The following is a 27,753-nucleotide window of genomic DNA, read 5'->3' as shown; positions in this document are numbered from 1 at the left end:
AGCTAATTTAACACATAGCTCACTATGTGTTAGTCATTGATTTAAGTACTCTGCCTATATTAACAGCTACCCCGAAAGATAGGTACTACTGTTATTCCCAATGTACAGATGATGAAACTGAGTCCTATGGGATATTAAGTGACTTATCACACAGTTAGTAAATGCTGGAGTCAGGTTTCAAATGTAGGTTGTCTAGTTTCATAACTTATGTTATAGCTATGCTATATTGCCTTAAAATGGATGGATGTAGGGTATATTTTGGAGTTAGGCTAATAAAATTAAATTATGGCTCTGGATGTGAGGGAAGGAATAAAGTATAACTCATGCTATTGACTCAACTAAGTTGTTAGTCCCATGAGACTAAATGGGGAAAAAATAAAGAAAGGTGTATTTGGGTTTGAGTGAGAGCAATATTATCCAGATTTATCTTCAGCAGAGGCCCAGAGGTAAACATGTTGGAGTCTTTGGCATATAGAGTGAGATGACTGACAGAGAAGAAAAGAAAGCCCAGGCCTGAGCCCTGGCACATTCCAAAATTTAGATTCTTAAGCAGATGTGGAACCAGAAGGAGGTGGAGGAAAGGAGATACTGTGAATCCAAAAGCCATGAGAAATAGGGGTGGCCCAGGAGGGAAGCATGGTTGTCGACTCCATGTGATGCTATTGAGAGACTGAGCAAAGCTGTCGAGAGAAATGGCCAGATATGACCGACAGCTGAACCCAGTAACTCTGACCACAGCAGGTTCCACGGAGTGGTCAGTCTGAAAGCCAGAATGGTGCGAGTGAAAAAGAGACCACCCATAGCACATTTATTTTAAAAACTCATGGGAGATAGATGTGTGATAGAGCAAGTGCGGCAAAATGTTAATGACAGATTTAGGTAGCGGTTTTGCAGGGATTCCCTGGAAAACTGTTCAATGTCTGAACATTTTCATGATAAAATGATGGGGGAAATGCATGAAAAATAGGGATATCAAATTCAGGACTGTGGTTCCCTGGCCAAGCTGAGCAGTGAGAGCAGGAAGGGAAGGATATACAGACATTGAGGTAATAAGCAGTCAGCTTCCACTCCATGGACAAAGTTTTATTTCTTAAGCAAAGAGCATACTGATATTCTTGTTATTCCTCATGTGGTTCTGTATCTATTATATTGCATGATAAAAAGAAAAGTAACTGTGGGGTAAGAAAAATGGGGTTGTTGGAGGTGGTTTGCAGTTAGGTAAGGCTTTCTGTTTGTTTTAACCTATCACATTTGCATCTGTTTGAACTGTTCTGGTAGAAAGGAAGAAACTGATAATTCCAGAGTGGGATGAGATCACTCAAGTTGAGTCTTCCAAAAGGTGACAGGCGAAGGGTACCAAAAGCTCCAGTGGAGGGGTAGGTTTGGGAGAAGAAGTGGCTCTTCATTCTTTTTTGACCCATGAGAACAAGAGTACAGGTAAACAGCATTAGGCAGTGACTCTTGATTTAAAAAGAAGTCATTCATCTGCTGCCTTTCCTATCTGCCCTTTTCTCTCCAATTTAACAGGAAGTCCATTATTAGCTTATAATGATTAAGATTCTCTCTGCTTAGCTTTGAGATGTTGGAATGGCATCTCTGTAATTTATTGTAAGGTCTGATTTTTCCATATTGCCTGTACGTCACTCCTGAGGGCTGGTCTTCTAGGACCTTATGTTAGCATGCACTTAGCAAAATTCGGCATGGCTTTAGAAGCTGTTTGCCTTGCCCATTTATTTTCTTTTATTTTACTTTCTTTTTTTTAATTGGAATATAGTTGATTTAAAATGTGTTAGTTTCTGCTGTACAGCAAAGTGAATCAGTTATATATATATATACATATAACCACTCTTTTTTAGATTCTTCTCCCATTTTATTTTCTTTTCCAAAAGCTTGCTCACTCGGTCTCAATTACAGAGGGGTCCATTGCTAATGAAGACAGCCTGGGTTGCATCAAGTTGCTGGCATATATCATAATTAGGGATGCATCAGTGAATCAGCTTCATTTTGGACAATCTTACCCCGTTGTTATTCAAGATGTTTACGTCAAATGCATTTTTGATTGAATTACAGACTTAGCTGTTCGGGAGAAAATGCTTGATAACCAGTTTTCTTTATGTGGTAATGTAGCATATTTCCTTTTATGCATGGTAGGGATCAGATGTTTGGTTTAATTTTACCTTAAAGCAAGGTGAAATTCAAATGAAATGGAGGTTATTGAGTGATCTACCTGAAAGACTGTTTTTAATTTTATAATTAAAATATCATAAAACTTTACATTTATAACTGGTCTGTTATAAAGCATAAGAGCACAATTTGTTGCTCAGTTGTAGCAAGTACCATAACAATGATGATAATGATAAAGGCAAGAGCCACCAGGCTTTTAGAGCCTGCAGCTGCTAGGTCTGGTGCTAAGCACTTTACATGCATCCCATCATCTGCTCTCCACAGCAGTCCGGGAAGTGTGTGTATGAATAGCCCCACTTAATTCATGCAAACACTGGGGCAGAGAGGATAAGTAACTTGCCCACGTCACACAGCTAATGCAGCATGAAAACTGCAGAACTGAAATCTGACTCTGGATCCACTGCCTCACACCTGCCACCATGCCCCTTCCTGACACCTGGTCCCATCCCAGGGTGGATCCGTATGAATAGCATGCCTGGCTCCTCTTTAGTCTCTGACATTGTTTTTTCTTCTTTTCCATGGATTTCTATTTTCTTTCTTACTGTGTTTTGTATATCCCTGTAAGCCTCTTTAAATCTTTTCTGTGAAAGGTAAGAACAGTTTTCCTTAAGTTGACAAGTTTGGACCTCAGTAAAGGGTATTAAAGGGAATAGTCCTCAGTTGGCAATCTTTGGAACCAGATTTCCCATTATATTCATGCAGATGTATAATTTACCATTCTTTGCAAATCAGTTTAAGAATATTTTAGCATCCACACTGCATTGTGTCCTTGCCATTTTGCTAAGCACATACACATACGGACTCGTTATTATGGTTTCTTACTATTGTGCTCAGCTCAACTAATAATGTATCAATATTGGTTCATTAATTGTTACAAATGTACCATAATAATATTAGACGTTAATAATAGGGAAACTGGGTGTAGGGTTATGAAAATTTTCTATATTACCTTTGCAAATTTTCAGTAAATCTAAAAGTATTCTAAAATAAAGCTTTTTTTTTTTTAATGCAACAAGTTTAGGTGATTTTTGTAGAGACACAAGTTTTCAAATCAGTAGGGTAAATCCCTAGGACTGAGACTGATGGGTTGTATGGTAATTCTATGTTTACTTTTATTAAAAACAAAAAACACCAAACTGTCTTCCAAAATGGCTTCCAAAATGGCTAATTCATTTTGCATCTGAATGTACAAGAGTTCCTATTGTTCCACATCCTCACAAGCATTTGTTACTGTTAATTTGGAGGATTTCATTGACTCTAGTAGGCATACAGTGAAGTCTCTTTCTTGTTTTAATTTGCATTTCCCTAATGACAAATGATGTTGAACATTTTTTTCATATGCTTATTTTCCATCTGTATATCTTCAGGTCATTTGCCTATTTTTGAATCTGATGGTTCCTTTTCTTATTGTTGAATTTTTTAGAGTTCTTTATATATTTTAGATACAAGTCCTTTATCAGATATGCGACTTACAAATATTTTCTTCCAGTTTATGATTTTTCTTCATTGTCTTTCACAGAGAAAAAGGTCTCAATTTTAAGTTCAACTTACCAATTTATCTTTCATTTATCATGCTTTTGGTGGTTCCATTTTTAAATTGCACTTCTATAGCCTGAAATCATCACCCTGTTTAATTTTTTTTGTATTAATTGTCTGTCTCTTATCAGACTGTAATATTCCTATAGGCAGAGAATGTCTGTTTTCTTTCTTCTGTATTTTATACTCCCAAATCTGCAAATAGTACATGTGCTTAATAGATACTTAATAAATATTTGTTGAATTAGTCAATTAATGGACATGGAGCTCTTTCAGCATCAGTATGGACTTGAAATGACTAACAGAACGATGTTGCCAACTAAAAATTGTCACTTGCCATCTGGCTCTACAACGATCAGGTCAGGACTATGCTGCAGTCACTGACCTTCAACACACCCTGAAAGGAGTTCAGAGCATAGATCAGGAATAAGGCACTCTTGTGCTCTGGGAAAAACTGGCAGAACATGCTTCAGATAGTTAGATATTTTCAGGAAAAGATTTTATGAGCCCAATTTCTTGCATCCTCTCATATCTAGGAAAGCTCTAAAATCATTAATGGATGAGCAGCAATCTTCTTGTGACTAGCAGCAACCCTCTGCCAAAATGTGCCCTTGAATGCATGTCTCCCCCTTCACCAAAATCACATATATACCGACCACAACCACCCCACTTCTTCGGAGCAGTTCCTCAGAGCTAACCAAGAGGCCGTCTCCCAGGCTATGATGCTTATGTTGCCCCACATAAAATCTAACTCACAACCTCCACATTGTGCATTTTTTTCAGTCGACAATGTTAAGAGAACACATACAAAGTCTATTACAAATGGAGTAACAACCAAAAAATGGAAGCTATTATGTTCATTATTCTTGCTGAAAGATTACAGCATTTTAAAAACCCAACGTCTCCAGAAAGAGGGGTGAGATGAAAGAATTGTCTACCATTATCTCCCAATATGTTGCAACAAGAGCCATAAACAGGGCTCCAGGTTGATGTGGCATATTCCTGGGCCCTCAACTAGTGCAAACTTTGGCGCACTGGTGTATTTTATTTAACAAAATATGCAATAGATAAAACTACTGCAAATGTTAGAATCTGCATTAAGATGAACCCTAAGGTGTATGGCATTTTCACATTTATGCATGTTTTTCTTCATGACTCTTTCATATCAAACCTCTTTTTATCATTTTTGTCATTGTATATATCTCTAGGTTTTTTGTATTTTTTTAACTTCTGATAGCAAAGCTTCTGAAAATTTATCTCATTCCTGGATAGCATCCTTTTCAATGGAAATAAAGACTTTAGTTAAAGATGATGTAAATAAAGATGTAATAAGTTTAGGCTATTAACGATTCTCAAACTTTGAAAGCATAAGATCCATTTGGGGTACTACCTGGAAATATAGATTCCCAGTGTTACCCCAGCCATACTGAATCTAGGTTTGTGGCTAGGCCCAGGAATATCCATTTTTTATGGACATTGCCCAACCTCACCCAGGTAATTCTGAACCAGGTGGTCTGTGAACTTCACTCTGAGAAACACTTGTGAAAGAAACCTCTATACTGGATGGAAGCAGGTGCCATGGGAGGGACGGTGAACAGCAGTGTGGGGACACAACAAAGCATCACCAGATCCCTGACTCAGCTGCAGTGTGAGACTGCAGAGACACTCGCCATACCAACTTCAAGGTCTGCCCTCACTTGATCTAATAAACATGCACTCTATTACATTACTTGAATAATATTATTTTTTTACAGTAATGGATCCTACTCAGCAAAGTCCAGGCTCCAAGAAGTGAGACATGTGATGAGAAATGCGTTCTCTTTCTTTCTCATCTAGTTTTTGCCTCTCAAATCCCCATTTTCTGTCCTAGAATTCTCTTGTTCTCTGAAGGTGCTCCCCTTCATTGGAAGCACCTGCTCCCCTAGCTCTCCAGCCATACAGGAGTGAAATATCACCCCATGACAAGAGGACCCCACATTCACAATACAGGAAAGTACCATCCATATAAGGGTAGTCAGGCCACCTCACAGTATAGAAAAAGGAAGTTCAATATCTCTAGGAGACTCAAGCATTCAGGATGCAAAGAGTAGAGGCAAAAAGCAAGGGATACCTGAGATCCCTGGCCTCTGACCAGATCTCAGCTGGGGAATTCACACAGTTGATATAAATGGGAGTTTCTGTTGGACAGCTCATTCCACCAGTACTGCATCCCAATACCAAAGCGGATGGGGAAGGAGAAAGCTACCAGGTCATCAAGAGGCAAAGATTTGGGCTTCCCTCGTGGCGCAGTGGTTGAGAGTCCGCCTGCCGATGCAGGAGACACGGGTTCGTGTCCCGGTCCAGGAAGATCCCACATGCCGCGGAGCGGCTAGGCCTGTGAGCCATGGCTGCTGAGCCTGCACGTCCGGAGCCTGTGGTCCGCAACGGGAGAGGCCACAACAGTGAAGAGGCAAAGATTTATTCCTCCTCAGAGATGTGAGGACACCTTTCTCTCTCCCTCTGTTACTTTTTCTCAGTCTTGTTCTGTCTGTCTCTGCCCACTGTTCATCAGTTACTCAATAAATATTGATTGGGTAAAAAAATAAGAGTAATAGTGGAACTAGTTGATATAACCATATCACTCCACATTTGAAATTGTATCAAAACAAAGAAAAGCTTGAATGAGCAGTAAAAGGTTTGACCATCTCTTTGATTTAGGAAATGCTTCCATGAAGAAGCTACCTCTTTCATCTATCTGTACCTCTTTTATCTATACCTCTTATCACTTTGCTCCATGAGGTCCCTCTTAATGTTGGGTTAAGGCCATGTACATTTCTGTCTACACCCTGGCCTGGCACATCTTATTGGCTGGGCCATGTCTTAATTGTTTTGATTTGTCTTGCCCAGACAGAGAGTGGGCTGTTGACAGAAGACTGAAAACCCAAGCAACTGCTCCAAGGCTTAAGAGGGTATGGAAATATAATAATGAAAGAGCACAGAACCAACTGCTGTGTTACACCATTAAATTAATCTGCTTATTGGGCAAACATGAAGGACAATGCCTATCTTTCAAATGACAGCTTTTGGATCTACTTCAAATCTAAGAAGACTCACAAAGACAATATGTGAGCATTCCATTGCTAGCAGATATTGTTATCCACCAAATAAACAAATTAAATTTAAAAAATTCTTAGATATTTAAGCCTGTTATAAATTGGCCTTCTTAACTGCATCCAAGGAAGGAGTAACAGTCAGTTGTATTCAATAAAGAAAATCCCTTGAAACGTGAGAGATTCACACAGATGCCAGTAACAGACAAAAAATATAAAAGCATCTACAAAAAAATAAAAAAATAAAAGCATCTACAGCAGTGTTCAAATATCGGATATCCATGGTCCATTAAAACATCTCCTCTTTTATTCAAAATAATTGAGATCATTTCATCCAATCTGCTTTCATTCTGATGTTTTCTATAAAACCCATTGTTGGGTATACCTCGCTTCCCTACTAGCTTTTTATTTTTATTATTTTTTAAATTAATTATTTATTTATTGACTTATTTATTTTTGTCTGCCTTGGGTCTTCGTGGCTGTGTGTGGGCTTTCTCTAGTTGTAGTGAGCGGGTGCTACTCTTCATTGAGGTGTGCGGGCTTCTCATTGTGGTGGCTTCTCTTGTTGTGGAGCACGGGCTCTAGGCACATGGGCTTCAGTAGTTATGGCACGCGGGCTCAGTGTGGCACATAGGCTTAGCTGCTCTGTGGCATGTGGGATCTTCCCAGACCAGGGCTTGACCCCGTGTCCCCTGCATTGTCAGGCGGATTCTTAACCACTGTGCCACCAGAGAAATCCCCTACTAGCTTTTTAGATAAAGAAGTCTGCATCACCTCATGCAACCAACCTGCATTTTGTCCCTTTGTATCCACAATTCGTCTCACCAGTGGCTCCCTCTCTTGATACAGGCTCTGATACTTCTGATGTGGGCTGAATAAAATAAGCAAGCGAGCAAGCAAACAATCATACTCTTTGCTTGTCTGTGAAAATCTTCAAGATCATGCATTAAGTACTCACATGTGCCAGGCACTCTGCCAGTCTCCAGAGGTACACAAAATAATAACACGTGGTCCTTCACTTGAGTCTCAGATTATCTTCAGGGGCAAAAAGAAATATGTGCAGTATATAGCGTAATGATGACCAAAGAAGGGGATGGGTAGCTTTCCTGCCTATATCCTTTACTTCACCATCTACTCTGTTCTTTCAGCATCTGTTTATTTAGCAATTGTCCTTGCAACTTACTGAAAATGTACTTTAAATAGAATTAATGACATCTTTCTAGCAAAATCTAAGGTGTTTTCTCATTAATCGTCCTCCATGATCTCAGAAGAGTTTGACATGATTGCAACAACATTCGAGAGTCTGGACTGATCACTGTCTTTTTTGCAGAGTATTCTATTCTCTTGGATTTCAGGATTCTGTACTATCTTTGCTCCCTGGTCACATTTCAAGGCATGCCTTCCCTCTCTGATTCATTTCTATCCCATTTTCAACCTTAATTCAGATTTTCTTCCAAAACTAAACCTCTTCTCTTCTCTATCTATTGGTAAGTACTCAAAGAAAGCTCTGATTCTGAAAGCTTCATTTATCAACTCCAAAAACTTTCAAATTTCTGTTTCCCCAAACTGCCATTTCCATAGCATTAACCATCTGCTAGGCAGTTCCACTCATCCATCAATGTTTAAAATCAAATTGGTCCTCCCTTCCCACCCCTGTCACCCCTGAAGATGTCCCGATTAAGTTGTCTAAGGCCAAAAACATAGAATAAATATTGACCTTTGTCTCTTCCCTTCAACAAGTGGCAAATCTTTTATTCTATTTTGCAATGTCTATAACATTTAGTTTCTTATTTCTATTCCCATGGCCATCACCCCAATCCCAGACCCTCAAAGTATTTTTCGTTTTTTTTTCTTTGCAATATTACAATAATACCTAAGCAATCTGAGTCCAATCTTCATCTGATTTAGTCAACTTTTCATTTAGTTGCCAAATGAATCTCTCTAAAACATCACTTAAATGGGTAAAAATCAAACTTCTAACTTCCTTCCTTCCTGTCTCTCTTTCATCATGTTGTCTACATGTCACCTAGTTCCTGAACTTTCTAATCTGGTCCCTTTCCATCATTTTACACATAGTTCTAACTATGCCTGAATATGAAAATTATCATCAAATCAGGGCTTCTATATCCATCCCCCAATTATCAATGCCATTCTTATATCTTTGCCTTTTAAAATCAGATTGCTTAAATCTGAAATGTTTACCCCACTAGCCCTCACAAATTTTTAATCAATCCTCAGGTTAAACATCACTTCCTTCTTGCTAATTCCAACTACATGGCTTTCTTTTACAACAACATTAAATATTTCACTGTTCTACAGATTTAGTTCTACTATATACTTAGATTATAGTTATACTATATACTCAACACATATTCCCTGAATGCCTACAGAATGTCAGGCATGGTAAAACATCATTTGGCATAGAATTATATCTATCCATAACATCTTAATATAGAATATCAGGCTGTCCCTGCTACATAAGTCTCCCCTATCTAACTCTATGTAAGCTACAAGCTCATAAATCTCATAAAATGACTGATTGCTATCAGATCATTAAAGTGAACCAGTAGCTAACATAGACTGATGAGTCATCCAAGTGGGGCTGATGAGCAAGAAGCAAATTAGTCTATTTCTTTTCAAATTGGCTGCACAAAGGAATCACCTGGGGAGCTTTAAAAACCTCAATGCCTGGGTTGCACCCCCGAGTTCCTGACTTAAATGATAAGGCTTGAGGCCTAGATGTCAAGAATTTCCAAAGCTCCTCAGGTGATTCTAACATTTGCTAAAATTTGAGAACCTCTAGATTAGCCCATAGTTTAGAAACTAGAGTCTTCAATGTAGGGAGAGCTTCGTGGTGAACATTAAAAATGTTTTGTCATTCTTTGTCCCAAAGTTGGCCAGAGCTTCAATATGAAGACCTGATTGAAATAACTCCCTCAGCTGCAATCTCCAGTAGCAGCTTTTCTATGTAGAGTTCACAGGCTGCACAACTATCCATTCATAGTTTGCTGGGACCACTTACAACTACCACTAATTCTAAGCCACACTGTGCTATTCAATCCTCCTCAGGAGACTGCTAGACACTGATTCAGCTCTCCAGGATTCTGGGTCTAAGATTGATCATTAATAGGAAGGAAAGCTATTTTCTTAAGGAGTACAGATTGATTTCATAAATTATAATGAATAAATTTACTCTGACATTTATATAAAATTTAATTTCTCAAAAATCCTTGTGACTTCATTATGTAAAACAACCCAATGAAGCAAACCCAACAATTATTGTCTGTTTTTGAAAAATGGAGACACTGAGGCTGAAAGTGGTTAAGTGATTTAGCTTAAATCATATAGTCAATGGCCAAAGTAACACTGAGTCAGATATATTAATCAAACATCCAATGCTCTGCTAACTTCACATGTAAACCTCTTTGAACATCACCTGCCATGTGCTACAGCATCATGCCAGGTCCTTTAAGAGCAAAAAGAAATACACACACATCATTGGTCCTATCCTAATGAAGTTTAAACTTAAATTAGGAAGACAATATACATATATATAGTACTTTACTTATGATAAAACAGACACGCACACACACACACACACACACCCTTGACCAACCATCTTTACCCAAGTCTAAAATATCCCATCTTTATCCAAATCAAAAATATCAGTGTTCTAAGCTTTGAATACGATTTCTCGTCTTTATATATATTTAGGTAATTTATTTTTGTTACTTGTTTTTAATAGAAATGCTGTCATAAACCTGCTCAAATACCTTTTTTTGCAGTTTATAACTTGGAGTACAGTAAAATCTTCTACTGAAATATTCTAGGGTGAAGATATCCTCATCACTCATACTGAGCACTTTAAAAAACCTGACATGCAGCCTAGGATTAAAGATATATGTTTTTAAATGATAAAGAAATTCAAACAACACTAAGTTTAACCCTATGAGATACAATAATGACATAGTTAAATAGGTAATTTCATATATAATCTTGCCAGATTACAGTAATTATAATCATGAATGTTGTGAAACTTCAAAAGAACAATAAATGGTTCTATATTAAAAACCTGAAAATGGAGATGTACAATAGTAAAACTTCAGGCATTTACTCAGGCTGAAAATGTTTTTTTAAAGTGGCAATCCTGGTGGTGCAGTGGTTAAGAATCCACCTGCCAATGCAGGGGACATGGGTTCGAGCCCTGGTCCAGGAAGATCCCACATGCTGTAGAGCAACTAAGCCCCTGTGCTCTAGAGCCCACGGAGCGACAACTACTGAAGCCCGCGAGACTAGAGCCCGTGCTCTGCAACAAGAGAAGCCACCGCAATGAGAAGCCCATGCACTGCAATGAAGAGTAGCCCCCACTCACCGCAACTAGAGAATGCCTGCACACAGCAAAAAAGACCCAACGCAGCTAAAAATAAACAAATAAATAAATAAATAATTTAAAATTTTAAAGTGGCAATACTTTTGGCCATTTGATTTAAAAAAGCAAAAACAACTCAATAGTAAAAGATATCTAATAGATTTAATTCCGAAAGTATACATAATTTAATAAGTAAGCATGTGTGGATGCTAGAGCCACTTTAAAGGAGGAAACTGTTTCTAAATGTCAGTGTTTTCATAATTTCTGAATATCATCTTATGTATTAGAAAGTAGATTTCTATGATGGAAGGCAAGATACTATGTTTCCAAGTTTCAGTGACTAAATACACACCTGCCCTAGTCCTCACTTACTCTCCCAAGTTCCTTTCTCCCCATCTCTCTCTCTGAAAGTCAACTCAGCCTCTCACTTACAAATAAAATCTGGGTAATGGGCAAATAGAAAATTTGGGCAAAGTCAGACAGGCTACGGAGATTACACAACAAATAACCGAGTTGGGGCAGAAAGCAGAAAAGAGAGCCTGTGGGTACAGAACTGGAAGGAGAGTGTGAGGACCTTGTTCTCAGGGAAAAGAAGCACAGACGTCTGAAGTGTATTTGAGACTGAGAGGTATTTGAAGATGAGAGAAACACAAGAGAATTTCAAAGGCTTCTGCCAATAAAATTTGTTAATTTGCAAATATAATGACGTTTCCTTGAATTTGACCCTGTTCAGAAAAGGACATGTGGCAGTTAGGCTTTAAACAGGCAACACATAAGCATCATTTCTTATGCATAATTTTTCTGTAACAAGAAATGGGTAATATAATGAAAATTTAAAATATCCTCTAGAAAAAAAAAAAATATCCTCTAGAATAACAACCATGGTAAGCTGTCCTAAATTAACATCTTTATAATTTCTCACTCTAATATTCCTAGGACAGTCTGGCTAAGAACTATGTTGGTTATTATATTATGTCCACAAAACACCATTTCATACAAGCTTTGAGAAATCTAAAATATAATTTCTACAGAAGGTGTGAAAACTAACTTCTGTGGAAAAAATAAGGGAGAGCTAAGAGGTTACTGAGGAAACTAAATGAGAAAATGTAACTTGTCTGATAACAGATAAATCTTTGAGAAAATGGCCTAGAGACCAGTTAATAAAAACCCTCAGCACTAGGGAGAGGTTCACTATACTGATGGTGGTGATGGTTTCACGGTGCACACACCTGTTGAAACTTATCAAATTGGGGCTTCCCTGGTGGCGCAGTGGTTGAGAATCCGCCTGCCGATGCAGGGGACGTGGGTTCACGCCCCGGTCCTGGGAGGATCCCACATGCCGCGGAGTGGCTGGGCCCGTGAGCCATGGCCGCTGAGCCTGCGCATCCGGAGCCTGTGCTCCGCAACAGGAGAGGCCACAACAGTGAGAGGCCCGCGTACCACAAAAAAACAAAAACTTATCAAATTGTACATTTTAATGTGTGAAATTTATTATCTATCAGTCAACCAAAAAAAGGAAAAAAAAAAACTAGCCAGGCTACAGATGCATGAACACGTGTCCATCTGCAATTCAGAAGCAGTACCAGTTTTCAGTAGCACTTGGAAACTTGGAAGCTATCATGTTGCTAAAACGCACACACAAATATACTCCATCCACATTAGATGAAATATGTAAAGTTTAACACTTCAAATTAAAATAACAATTTACATGAGTGTAATGTAAATAAAATTAACTTTTAGGGGGAAGAAGATGGCAGTATGAAGAAGGGTTGTTATTTCCAGGGGCCAAATATCCATCTGCGAATTTAAAAAGTGGTTGGTTTGCAAGAAGAGAGGGGATAGAACACTCATTCATCTATTCCTTCATTCATTCAACAAATATTTATTGAAGTCTGATGAGTGCTAAGCATTGCAAATCAATGACCGCAAAAGAGACAGAGTGTGTTCTCTACCTTCTTTAATTTCTAATGTGGCAGAGAAGAAAGTTATCAATCAAGTCACCTCACAAAAATTAAATTATCCTGTGGAAAGTGACAAGGAAAAATCCATGAAAAAGTATGACAGGAGAGTCAGGGAAGGTTTCCCTGGGAAAGTGTTCTTTGAGCTGGGATATGCAGAATGAGTCATCCTTAACTGTGAGAGAGGAGACAGCATGTATAAAGGCCCTGGGACAGGTAAAACATGGTGCTTCTGAATAACTAAAACAGAAATTGGTGAATTTAAGAGATATTTAGGAGTTAAAATCTATGGGTCTTGTAATAGACTGTATTTGGAAGGAGACAGAAGTAGCAAGAATGATACCAAGATTTCTGCAATTGGATACATATGTGTGGCATTCATTAGATAGAAAACGGAGGACACAGGCCAGGCTGGGGGTAGGTGTCTGTTCTAATTTCATGGTGTCTTAGAATTTTGAACTAAAGCCGCTGAACAAGACTACATCAAAATTAAAAACTTCTGTGTATCAAAGGGCACAATCAACAGAGTGAAAAAGTAGCCTATAGAATAGGATAAAACATTTGCAAAACAATATCTGATAAGGGGTCAATACCTAGAACTCTTAACTACAACAACAACAATAATAAAATAAATAACCTGAGTGAAGAATAGGCAAAAGGCTTAAATAAACATTTCTCCAAGGAAGATATATATATGGCCAACAAGCATATGAAATAATGCTCAATATAACTAATCATTAGAGAAATGCAAATCAAAGCCACAGTATCACCTCACACCCATTATGATGACTACTAAAAAAAAAAAATAGAAAATAACAAGCATTGTCAAGGATGTGGATAAACTGGAACCCTTGTGCACTGTTAGTGGAAGTGTAAAATGGTACAGCTGCTATGGAAAACAGTCTAGAGGTTTCTCAAATAATTAAAAATAGAACTACCATATGATCCAGCAATACCACCTCTGGGTATAAATCCAAAAGAACTGAAAGCAGAGTAATGAAGAAATTATTTATATACCCATGTTCACAGCAGGATTATTCACAATAGCCAAAAGGTGAAAGGGACACAAATGTCCATCAATGGATGAATGGATAAAGAAAATACCATATAAATATATGATAGAATATTATCTAGCCCTAAAAAGGAAGGACATTTTGACACACACTACAACATGGATAAACCTGGAGGACGTGCTAAGTGAAATAGGCCAGTTACAAAAAGACAAATGCTATATGATTCCACTTATGTAAGGCATCTAGAGTAGTAAAACTCATAGAAAAAGAAAGTCAAATAATGGTTGCCAGGAGCTAGAGGGAAGGCGAAATTGGGGGTTGTTTAACAGGTATAGAATTTCAGTTTTACAAGAGTTCTGCAGATAGGCCTACTAAACCATGTGAATCTACTTTACATGACCGAACTCTACACTTAAAATGATTAAGATGATATATTTTATGTTATATGTATTTCACCACAATTAAAATTTTTTAAATATGCTGAATAAATATTGATAGCATTATAGCTATTTTGCTAGCTATATAATTGATCAGTCGGTAGCTAGCTAACCAGAGAGAGAGATTTTTGAGAAAGCTGTGAATTGAAAATACAAATTTTGAAATCATACAAAGAAATAATAATTTTATTACACTACATTCTTCTCTTCCCTTCATCCTTAAAATCTTGAATTTTCAATGACTCTATAAATGTACAGTCTTCTCATCCCATCCTCCCTAAAGCCTGAGTTTGACACAAGAGTCTGGTTTCATCTCCAGGAGAAAACAAGTTGAAGATTTTCAAGCAACAGCAGACATGGAGTGTTTCCAGCTGTGCTACACTGCTACAACAAAAAAAATCTCTACCTGTCTATGCACCTAATTCCAGCAAAATTAAAAATGAGACGTGTAGACAGGAAAAAAATAAGACTACTCTTTTGAGTAGTCTTATTTTTCTAGAGAAAAATCCACTGTTTACACATCAATATACATCCCTTTAGAATAATATTATTCTGCCTACCTTGTTTGCGTACATCCTCAACAGCAGCAACCAATTCTTCTTTGAGATCTTGACTCTCCTTAGCGATCTGCTCACCCTTTTCCAGAAAGTTCTGAGTGGCTTGCTCTACAGATGCAGCCAGTACATGGGCTTTCTTTGACCTCCCTTTCTTTTTACCAGATGGGCCTTTGTTGCTTGTGTTGACAAGGGTCGTCACCTTAAATACAAAAGAACAACTGTAAAATTACTCTGCATAACTGTCTAGAAATAGCATATTATCATCTCATAATTTTAAAATATCCTTTGCTTATTAAGTCATGAATACACATCACATAGCCTTATCTTAAGGAAAATGTGGAATTATATGGTTTAGCATATAAATTAACAGAAATTTATTTCCTGTAGAAGAAAAAAGCATGTGAATAAGGAAGAAAAGCAGATTTGTCAGTAGCTCAAAGTTTCCAATCCACTGGAGGGGGTGCTTTCACAGGTTGACAAATTTAGCTCTGGTTGGAATACCCAGCTTCAGGGAGGAAATAAAATAAAATAAAATGTAGAATTGCCTTTGAGCTTTGAATTAGAAGAACCAATAACTGAGCCCAAAAGTCAGGGCAGAGGTGCATGAGTAGTTAATAAATGGTACGCCATCAATATGCATTATTTATGTGTCACTTACCAAGGACTTTTGAAGAGCCTTGCTATTTCTGATTTCATCTTATAAAAACAAAATGGTAAATTTGATCCAAAGAGACCGAATGATTCAGTCTCAACATTTGGTTAACCTGCTAAAATTTCCAGAATTGAAATTAGATTTGCATTATCACTCCTTTTCTAAGTATCATAATTTGGATACAATATCTCACCTGCCAAACTTCTTTTAGCACTCTGTCTAGAGCTATTTAATCTGCTAACAAAGCTTTTAATATCTTTTAAACAACTTATCTCCTGTAGACTTCTGAACCTTTATTTTCTGCCAGTGAGAAGTCTGGGAGGGAAATGAATGCAACTGTTCCATATTCTATTCAGCTAGTCATCTACACCTCTGCATTTTTTTTTATCAGCTTCATAAGGATGTGGGTGCGGTGGTTTATTTGCACTGATGTGTGTCCTGGTTAGCAAACTAAAGCCTTTATTGGAGCTTATCAAGAAAGCTCGTCCACAGAAAAGTTCTAAATGCTATAGTCTCTACAATTTACTCCAAATCTGAGAGCAAGCAGTTATTAGGCAAAGTCACAATTAATGTCCAGTCAGTTTACAGGGCAAGAGATAATATCAGAAGAAAAGTATTGAATAAATGTGAACCAAGATGATGAATATAGCAGAACCATTACTTCAGAAGTGGTGAATACAGCATTGGGAGCTGTCATATTCAGCTTTCTTAATTAATTTTTTTTTTTTTTTTTTTTTTTTTTTTTTGCGATACGCGGGCCTCTCACTTGTTGTGGCCTCTCCCTTTGCGGGGCACAGGCTCCGGAAGCGCAGGCTCAGCGGCCATGGCTCACGGGCCCAGCCGCTCTGCGGCATGTGGGATCTTCCCGGACCGGGGCACGAACCCGTGTCCCCTGCATCGGCAGGCGGATTCTCAACCACTGCGCCACCAAGGAAGCCCTCAGCTTTCTTTTGATTGTTAATAATTAGACACAGTGAATTAAAGAAGGACTCTGTAAGGACATTTAAGTACGAACACTAGACAAAAAAAAAGAAAGATAAAGTCATTAAGAACAAGACTGTCAGAAAACGCTAGTTAGCTGTAAAATACGTATGCAGTCAGTAACACCTTGCAGTCTTTTCAGTTCCACCCACAGAGGCAACCATCAGAAGAAAGACAGCCTGTCTCCAAAGTTACTTTTTGGAGGTATAAGAATATTCTCCTTAACGACGGTTTACTCTAGCACATTAACATAGCTCTCTTCCAGGAACCCCAACTCTCCAAAGAGCCGCTACCTGGAAACGAGCTCTTATGCTCCCTAAGCAAACAAGCAAACATCTCAAAAATCTTTTATTCGTATTTATTTTTATTTTTTAATCAAATGTATTTGCCATATAACGTTGTATAGGGTTAAGGTGTACAACATGTTAATTTGATACATGTATATAGTGTGTTAATACATGTATATGTTGTAATATGATTGCCATTGTAGTGATACTTGGCACCTCTATCCCTTTCCATAATTACAGTACAATATTGGTTGTCTATATTCATTACACTGTGCATAATTTCTCTATTTAGGCTAGGCTCTTTATCAGAGGAAAATATTCCTATTCTCACTGAAATCTGATTTGTTCTCATTTTATATATAAGTTGGAGAAGTTTTGTGATCTAACTTTTCAGTCTTCTCAAATTAGAAAAAATGGATGGATGAAGTTGGGAGCCATTAATGTTAGGCATATTGGCAGTTTGGGGGAGTGGAAGCTGACAGTGAATCTATTAATACCAAAAGAGCTAAACGACTATATTCTGGTTCACCTTCTGCAAAGGCAAACAGATTTCAATTTTTGTGTTGTCTCATGGTGCATTGCTGTATTAAGCACAGTTTAGGTAATGCTCATAGTAACAAGTCAGTATGAAGTGTCAGTATGTGGGAAAAAATAAACATAGAACATTACCAGGAAGTTTCTTAGAAAAATGTGATTACTTTCAAATGAAGCAAATCAATTCAGTCCTCTTTTAGTAAGAGCTCTCATTTATTCACATGTGGAAAAACGTAAAGGGATACAAGATAGCAGAATAGAAGGAAAATTATGAGGCTCCATAAATGCTCATGTCTTAATCAGTCTAGAATAAACAAATAATTGTTAACTCTCCCTATTGCTATTCAGTGCTTTGTTGAAGGACAAAGTCAACAAATTAGATAAGAAAAAAGAAAGAAGAGGTATAAACATTAGAAAGTAGACACATTAAATTGTCATTACTTATAGAGAACATGAATGTATCGAGAAACTACAAAAGAATTGAAAGACAAACTATTAGAACTATTAGTGGTTAAATACTAGATAAGCAATAACAACCTAATAGAACAGCATTACCAATGAAAAATCTAGTTTAAAATATCCTATTCACAATAACCATAAATTGATATTCTCAGAGATAACCATAACACAAAATATAGAATGTTGTATGAAGAAAATTATAATTGTAATGATGAACACGAAAGATGATTTAAATAATAGAGAGACACACCAATGAGCTCTGGAGACTACAGATCTCTGTGTCTAAGTCTGATATCCAGGCTGGGACTAGGTCTTGGGTAGACGGGGCTTACAGACTTTTGAAGGTCTAGTGCAGCTTGTTGGCAACCTTTTAAGAGATGGTTAGTCTGTAGAAATTCCTGGTTGAATGGTACACCTTCTCTTACCCCAATCAGGCACTCTCTCTAATCCCCACATCAACTTTCACCCAAGTCAAGAGTCATTCAAGATCCACACAATCCCGTTACCTCTCTAACAATTTGTGAGCACATCTTTTGTGCAGAAGAAAAAAAAATAGAAAACATAAAGTTCCAGCAACAGAGACTAGGAGTAATAGCATGAACATTAACGTGTAAAACTGGGCATGATGTTTTCTAGGTAGTAAGGAGACCATTCTCACTTGAGAGGGCGGCTGTATATGAATGATATAGGAAACAAGATTAGATAGATGCGGTGGAGTAAAACTTTTAAAGGCTCTGAAAGCCAAGCTAAGGAGTTTAGCTTTTATTAGCCACTGCCAACATTTTTTAAAAATGAGAAGCATATGTGTTAAAGTGTCCGTGTTCTCTTTCCATTCATTTCTCAGCCCACTGAAATTCTGCTTTTATCCTCACACCTCCTGTAGCAGAGTCCTCTTAAACTGATCTCTCACTAAAGTAATTAATAAGTTGCCAAAATCAAATTACTTTTATCTTATCAAACTACACTATCACATTTAGTGCTATTGACTCACCTCTTCTTTCTCCTGGAAATATCTCCTGGCTAATTCTTTTAGCAATAATCTTTTCCTTCTCCAAACTCCTGTAGCTTTTAGGAGGGTCATCAAGCTTACTTGTCTCTGTACCCACCTTTATCTTCCTCCCTCCTACACCAGGAAAGACTTGCTGCTACCACCATCCTTTTTTTAAAATTTATTTTATTAAAGTATAGTTGATTTACAATGTTATGTTAATTTATGCTGTACAGCAAAGAGATTCAGTTATTCATATGCATACATTCTTTTTCATATTCTTTTCCATTATGGTTTATCACAGGATATTGAATCTAGTTCCCTGTGCTATACAGTAGGACCTTGCTGTTTATCCATTCTCTATATATACTAGTTTGCATCTATTAAGCCCAAACTCCCAATCCTTCCTTCCCCCACTCCCTTGGCAACCACAAGTCTGATCTCTATATCTGTGAATCTGTTTATGTTTGGCAGATTAGTTCATTTTTGTCATATTTTAGATTCCACTTACAAATGATATCATATGGTATCTGTCTTTCTCTCTCTGACTTATTTCATTTAATATGATAATCTTTAGGTCCATTCATGTTGCTGCAAATGGCATTATTTCATTCTTTTTTTATAGCTGAGTAATATTCCACTGTACATGCATACCACATCTTCTTTATCGATTCATCTGTCAATGGAAATTTAGGTTGCTTCCATGTCTTCACTATTGTAAATAGTGCTGTTATGAACATAGGGGTCCATGCATCTTTTTGAATTATAGTTTTGTACTACCACCCTTTTAAACTGATCTTCTGATCACATAATTCAGATTCATTGGCTATGCCAACTTCTCTCTAAACCCTCAACATGGCCCCTCTTTGTAGGCAACTCACCCTTAGCTTAGCAGGATACTTGATTTTCTCTAGTCATATCTCAAATATTTTCTCAATGTCTCCGCCTCTCATCAAAGAAGAGAAGAAATCCTGCAGCTCATAGATGAGAGTATAAGTGGCCAATCGTTCTAGAACCTTGACATAATGATGGTCCCAATGGACCCTGGTCAATAAAAAAACCTCAGCAAAAGCCAGAGGATGGAAAATATAGCTTTCAGATATGTTGACTGTGTGATTTGAGTATGAAACTATGAGATCCAGGTTGGTATAGACTACTCATCATCTAATGTCCTCAGAGTAGACCCTCCATTCTTACACAATGGCAAGTAATGCAGTAGCCAACACCATTTCATTCTTTTCTTTTTTTGCAATGTGTTTTATTGTAAGAAAACTTATCTGACCATGTCTCTTCAACTTGATCAGTTCTCTGCTTCCAGGATGTACAAACTCAATAGACATGGAAGACTTCTTCCAAAACAATAAGCAATAGTGAGGGCACCAAGGCACTTTGTCTTGGCAACTCTGTCACATCTGCCCAAAACCAACAACAGTGTAGTTGTCTAAGCCTTATCCATAGGGCATTCGATTGAAAGTGAGCTCTGGAGATATCATTGTCACCCAAGGCTGGTTAGAAATATAGACTCTCAGGCCCCACTCCAGACCTACTAAAAGAGACTCTGTATTTTAACAAGATCCCAAAGTAATTCATATGCACGTTAAAATCTGAGAAGCACTGAATTCTAGGACAATGATTTTCAGACTTTATCATACCTTAGAATCACCTAGATGCTCGTTAGATGGCAAATTCCTAGATCTTATAGTGCTTCTACTCATGTAGGTCTCAGCTAGTGTATTTCACATGCATTGCATGAAATTAGGATATGTATGGTTTATAGACTTTATTTTCAGAAACAGCAGTCTAGCTGAAGCAAAAGGAAGTGAGAGAGATAAAGCAATGACTTCTAGAGGTAAACCCTTCCTCTTATTTTAGGTGCCATGACATATCAGGAGTCCGCAAAAACAACTTGTTGATGAATTGACTGAAAGGCAATTTCCTCTGTTAGGCAATCACAAGGAACTTGGAAAAGTAAGAGTAAACAGATGTGAATGCTATGAATCAAGCCATTATTTGAGCTCTCCATAAAACCAATAAAAGAGAACCAAGAGCTGAAAATAAAAAATGATAACTTAGGCACCATTTTGCTAGATTCATGCACTCTGTAGATGTGGGTAGTAAGTCTTTATGAATTCTACTGTTGCACTGCTCTAAAGTATTTCATTTGTCATAATTGCTCAGCAAACATAACAGAGGGCTTTGATTACTGTTGTAGCTTAAAAAAAGCAAGCGCATTGTGAGGTGCATATTTGAAAACAAAATTATCAAAAACAAGTTATTTATTCCAGGAGCAACTGAAGATAAATGAAAAAATCCTTGAAGAGAAAACTTTTTAAGGGAGTTAAAATGCTCAAATGGTAGTATATTTGATAATATGAAGCCTCTAGGAGAAATCTTGTCAGGTTTTGAGCAGTGCCAAGTCAGAAAAACAACTGCCAAGTAATGAGTCAAAATGAGGTCTTCCTTGAATCACTCCTTGATTACCTAACCTATTCCTTTTGCAATTATACAGTAGGCACAAATATGGCTTGTACTTTTCCTTATAAAATATATGAAATGATATATGCTCACCTTGTGGTACAGTCCATTATAAGTTATTTCCTAGCACAGAATCTCCAGGACATATAAGGTGTATGTATATTGTGCATTTTGGAGAGAAGAGGAGATCAACACAGTGACACTAGTGCTCGAGCAAAAGGAGGTGATAATACAGACTATATGGTAGTCTCACTAATAACTAAAGTAAAACTTCCATGTCATAGAAACTATTGCAATAGAATTTCATATTAAACTGATCTTTTCTTCCCAAACACAACTCCACATCCCGTTTTATACAAAAAAAAGTAAATTACAAGAACCGCAGTTACTGATGCTTCCATAACTTCAAAAGTCAGAATTAGAAATGATGATCTTTTATAACGAGACACTAGTAATTTAAAGAGGGATAAAATAAAGAATAATTCTGGTCTCTTTGTCTTTGAAAAATTTCTTCCCACTTATTTGATATTGACAGTGTAGATTAGTATGTATGTTCATTGATACAGAGTCCTGGAAGCATGCATTCTTAAACTTTGAAGGTAAGGTTTTATTATCTCTAAAGCAGACCTGAACTTCTAGTAGTTAATTAATGCTAGAAAGAAAGCCTATAAATAATGTTTCCCGTTTAAGTTATTATTCTTTGTAGACTCACCTGCAATTTTTAAATAGGGCCACAAGGCAAGCCTTCCCACTCAGTTGCTTTGGTATACTTTTTCCAAATACTTTATCTTGAAGAGTATACAGATGGTCTCTGACTTCTCATGGTGTGACTTACTGATTTTTCAGCTTTACAATGGTGAAAAAGCGATATGCATTCAGTAGAAAACATACTTCGAATTTTCATTTTTGATCTTTTCCTGGGCTAGCAATATGTGCTACGATACTCTCTCGTGATGCCAGGCAGGGGCAGCCACAGCTCCCAGTCAAAAACCCACCATCCCATGACCCGGAGGGGAAACAACCACACACTAATAACCATTCTGTACTCACACAACTATTCTGTTTTTCACTTTCAGTACAGTATTCAATAAATTACAATAGGTATTCAACACTCTATTCAATATAGGTTTCAGTTATCCATATACATATATCTATTCTTTTTCAAATTCTTTTCCCACTTAGGTTATTACAGAATATTGAGCTGAGTTCCCTGTGCTGTACAGTAGGTATATGTATAACTGAATCACTATGCTGTCCACCTGAAACTAAAACATTGTAAATCAACTATAGTCCAATATAAAATAATTTTTTAAATTTAAGAAACAAATTAAAATAAGCTTTGTGTTAGATGATTTTGCCAAACTGTAAGCTATGGTCTAAGCACATTTAAGGTAAGCTATACTAAGCTATGATGTTCAGTAGGTTAGGTGGATTAATGAATTTCCCACACGATATTTTCAACTTACGATGGTTTTATCAGGACTTGACCTCATTGTAAGTCAAGGAAGATCTATTAACACCAAAAAGTAGATTTCCAAAATTAACCCTAAAACAGACATTCTGTGATTGGGTTTGAGGAATATCTATGGCCAGCCAGTTTTGACTATATTAAATTTCTATGAATAGCCAGTTATAACTATATCAGATTTTTTCTAGGCTAAACTTTTTGTGGTTACAATTTACAGAGTGGATCAGTTGGGCCCTGGATGATCCATTCATCTTTAGATTAGAAGTGGTTCAAACTTATTTCCTAGCAAGAATCTCACTAGTGTCTATAAGCCAAGATGAAATAAGGTGGCCTTCTCGGGACTTCCCCGGTGGTACAGTGGTTAAGAATCCCCCTGCTAATGCAGGCGACATGGTTCAAGCCCTGGTCCGGGAAGATCCCACATGCAGTGGAGCAACTAAGCCCATGCACCACAACTACTGAGCCTGCGCTCTAGAGCCCGTGAGCCACAACTACTGAGCCCAAGTGCCACAACTACGGAAGCCCACACGCCTAGATCCCGTGCTCCACAACAAAAGAAGCCACCACAATGAGAAGCCTGCGTGCTGCAACGAAGAGTAGACCTCACTCACAGCAACTAGAGAAAGCCCGTGTGCAGCAATGAAGACCCAACACAGCCATAAATAAATAAATAAATAAATTTTAAAAAGGTGGCCTTCTCCTTAAGCATTTGTTCTTCAGAAGAAACTCAATTTTCCTTATAGGATGTTAAACTAACATTTTCCACTCTCTATTAAGCCTGCTGTTTCATATTTAAGTAGCAGCATTAGGAGCTCAATTTCTTGTAACCACCAGGGAGTGTGGTCTAGATTTACTGTCATCCAAAAGCTTGTCTGAGAGAAACAACATTTAGTTTTGCTTGAAGGAAGTGCAGTCCACCTCTCTCTCCACCTATTATAATATCTCAACTTAAAACACATAAGCAAAGAGAGAAATGGTATTATCCTGGACACTGGTGCAAATGTTTCTACTGCCTTAGTGCAATATCACTTACTTCAACGGAGGATACTACCACAAAGGGTTTTAGAAAGCTCACTGTGTATACTCTAAAGTTATAGATAAGATAATCATTCTTCACATAATACTGAGAAATTTTTGAATGATTTTAGTACCAAGAATATTGGAACCTCTCCTTAGAAACGGGTTTGATTTTATTTCATGGACATTAAATTGTGTAATAAATAAATTATTCCTTTTTGCACTGACTTCAATTTAAAAAAAGCTTATCCCAAGTCTGTGGTCCCTATTATAAAGCATATGATTTAATGTTTATTATTACTGTGTTTGTCTCCATCTTTGCTCCTTATCTATACTTATAGTCATCTTTTTTTTTTAAATCACTTTCCTTTAAGGTATGTTAACCTTTCAGTATTTTATATATCCTTTAAAGTCTCCATAAATCTTTTATGGAAGGCAGTAAAATATATTCTGTCAATTGATATACCTTTTTCCCACACTTTTACATATGCAAAATGAAGATGAATCCTACAATCTGTGTCATCTAAAATATACATTTGATAAAATTTTACTTTTTTCTTACAGGTACTTAAATATATATCTCTTACAATTGATGACATGTTAGATGTGATAAAACATGGTAAATCAAACAAGCACAAACTTATTTAAAGGATCTAGTAACAACCTAGATTTTCCTAAAATCTGTGTAACTGTAACTTTCAATGTCTACACTTACAGCAATGAAAAATTACACTCAAAATTAAGACACTAAAGCAGTATCAGAATTCACTGAAGGAGCAACTGTTTAGAATCAGGAATTTTAAGTGAGTGAGAAGGTGTTTCTGTTTTTAAAAATCCTAAATGTTGGGACTTCCCTGGTGGTCCAGTAGTAAAGGATCGGCCTTCCAATGCAGGTGATGCAGGTTTGATCCCTGGTCAGGGAACTAAGATCCCACATGCTGCAGGGCAACTAAGCCCATGCACCACAACTACTGAGCTCACAAGCCTCAACTAGAGAGCCTGAATTCCGCAAATTACAGAGCCCATGAGTCCTGGAACCTGCATGCCACAACTAGAGAAGAGAAAACTCGCACATCACAACTAAAGAAAAGCCCACGCGCGGCAGTGAAGAGCCCACATGCCACAATGAATCCCGCATGCCTCAACAAAGATCCCGCGTGCCACGACTAAGACCCAACGCGGCCAAAAATAAATAAATAAATAAATAAATAAATCTTCAAAAAAGAAATCCTAAATGTTCTAACCATCAGTGCCCATCTGAGAAAATCCCATGCTATTCTTAATGTCCCCCCAAATTGAAGAATGACTAAACTACGTTCATGATTCACTATTTTGGATTTAACTAAGATTAAAATAAAAGGAAACAAAATAAAACTAGACTGTTACAAGAAACAGTATACACAAATCTGAAACCATGATAAATAAAAACTATTTTCCAATCAACACTATGTTAACTAAAGGATTCAGTTGACCAAAACTTCTATTTCCCCCAAATTCATCAAGTCTTTTTACTACTACAATCATTGATTGACAATGCCACCTGCTTTGACATTTTCCTTCTTTAAAGCTAGTGGATTCCAACACAGAGTGCACACACTCTATGGGAAGTAATGGATAATCCATGGGATGCAGGAAAAGTACCAGGATTCTATATGGGCTTTTGTGTAAAAAAGGAAATTAAGAATTAAGCCATACTAACGTTTCATATAAGGACTTAAACTGGCACCACCACCCCATCTCTACATCAGATGGCTTTGGGCCACATATGACAAATAGGGTATCTTGAGAGAAAGGTAAGGTCCACAAATCCAAGGAATTGGCATGGTGGCCTTACACTTCAATGTATATACCTTGTTAAGTGGATTTAAGGATTATATTAATTGATTTTTCAAACATATGCAAAAACACCCTCACAAAATGGACCAGAAACTTAAAAGGACCACTGCAAATTGGAAACTGGGACTTGAAGATAGTACTAAAAATGCAACCACAATTTAACAATTTAAGAAAATGCAGGGCTGACCCTCTCCCCAGTCTTTTTTTTTTTCTTGCAAATTTCTTTTATAAATAATCGTTTATTCATTGTAGTGAATACAAGCAGAATGTACCACGAACTGAATATGGGTTTAGGTACTTACAACTTCATTTTTATCATTCACATATGGGTGAGAAAGAAAATGAAACACTGTCTCTAGAAGCAAAGGATGACTTCATATTTTCTTAATTTCTTTCCCTAAGGAGCTTTTAAGTTGTAAAATATTCACAATTATTACATACAGTGTCCCCAAGCTACTTTAACATACATTTTTTGGTTATCTTTTTTTTTTTGGGGGGGGCCAACAGGACTAAATAAGATCAAGTACAGGTACAGTGAAGCAGGCGAGAGGAAATTATATGTTAAAAGGGGACTCTGTAACAATGGCTTGTTGCTTAGGTATTTCCTCTGCCTACTTGTCCTTTGTTTAGATATCCAGTAGCTATCCAGGCTCTTTTCTGGGAATGAGACAATTTTAGCTAATTGTGACTTTCCTATGGTTAGTTTTGTTTTTGTTTTTGTTTTTGAATTTTTGAATTTTATTTTATTTATTTTTTTATACAGCAGGTTCTTATTAGTTATCCATTTTTTACATATTAGTGTATATATGTCAATCCCAATCTCCCAATTCATCACACACACACACCCCCGCCACTTCTCCCCTTGGTGTCCATATGTTTGTTCTTTATATCTGTGTCTCTATTTCTGCCCTGCAAACCAGTTCACCTGTAACATTTTTCTAGGTTCCACATATATGCCTTAATATACAATATTTGTTTTTCTCTTTCTGACTTACTTCACTCTCTGTGACAGTCTCTAGATCCATCCATGTCTCTACAAATGACGCAATTTTGTTCCTTCTTATGGCTGAGTAATATTCCATTGTATATATGTACCACATCTTCTTTATCCATTCGTCTGTCGATGGGCATTTAGGTTGTTTCCATGACCTGGCTATTGTAAATAGTGCTGCAATGAACATTGGGGTGCAGGTGTCTTTTTGTATTATGGTTTTCTCTGAGTATATGCCCAGTAGTGGGATTGCTAGATCATATGGTAATTCTATTTTTAGTTTTATAACGAACCTCCATACTGTTCTACATAGTGGTTGTATCAACTTACATTCCCACCAACAGTGCAACAGGGTTCCCTTTTCTCCATACCCTCTCCAGCATTTGTTGTTTGTACATTTTCTGATGATGCCCATTCTATCAGGTGGGACCTGATACCTCATTGTACTTTTGATTGCATTTCTCTAATGATTAGTGATATTGAGCAGCTTTTCATGTGCTTCTTGACTCTGTTGTACAGTCTGAAGTCAGGGAGTGTGTTTCCTTCAGCTCCATTTTTTTCCCTCAAGACTGCTTTGGCTATTTGGGGTCTTTTCATGTGCTTCTTGGAAATCTGTATGTCTTCTTTGGAGAAATATCTATTTAGGTCCTCTGCCCATTTTTTGATTGGGTTGTTTGTTTTTTTAATTTCCTTCAGCTCCATTTTTTTCCCTCAAGACTGCTTTGGCTATTTGGGGTCTTTTGTGTTTCCATACAAATTTTAAGATTTTTTGTTCCAGTTCTGTAAAAAATGCATTGGTAACTTGATAGGGATTGCATTGAACCTGTAGAATGCTTTGGGTAGTATAGTCATTTTCACAATGTTGATTCTTCTAATCCAAGAACATGGTATATCTCTCCATCTATTTGTATCATCTTGAATT

At 37.2% G+C, this 27,753-nt stretch overlaps 1 protein-coding gene across 1 annotated transcript in view; it reads right to left on the bottom strand.

The window, feature by feature from the left end:
* CTNNA2 (catenin alpha 2) overlaps positions 1–27,753 on the bottom strand; it is a 1,212,193-nt gene that overhangs the window by 949,808 nt on the left and 234,632 nt on the right. The window contains exon 3 of the mRNA XM_024129861.2: positions 15,147–15,342. Coding sequence (XP_023985629.1) covers positions 15,147–15,342 — 196 coding nt within the window. The remainder of the gene's footprint in view (positions 1–15,146; positions 15,343–27,753) is intronic.

The sequence above is a fragment of the Physeter macrocephalus genome, chromosome 12 (assembly GCF_002837175.3).
Source record: "Physeter macrocephalus isolate SW-GA chromosome 12, ASM283717v5, whole genome shotgun sequence".
Taxonomy (NCBI): domain Eukaryota; kingdom Metazoa; phylum Chordata; class Mammalia; order Artiodactyla; family Physeteridae; genus Physeter; species Physeter macrocephalus.
The sequence above is the reverse complement of the archived record's forward strand: the minus strand, read 5'-3'. Positions and strand labels throughout refer to the sequence as shown.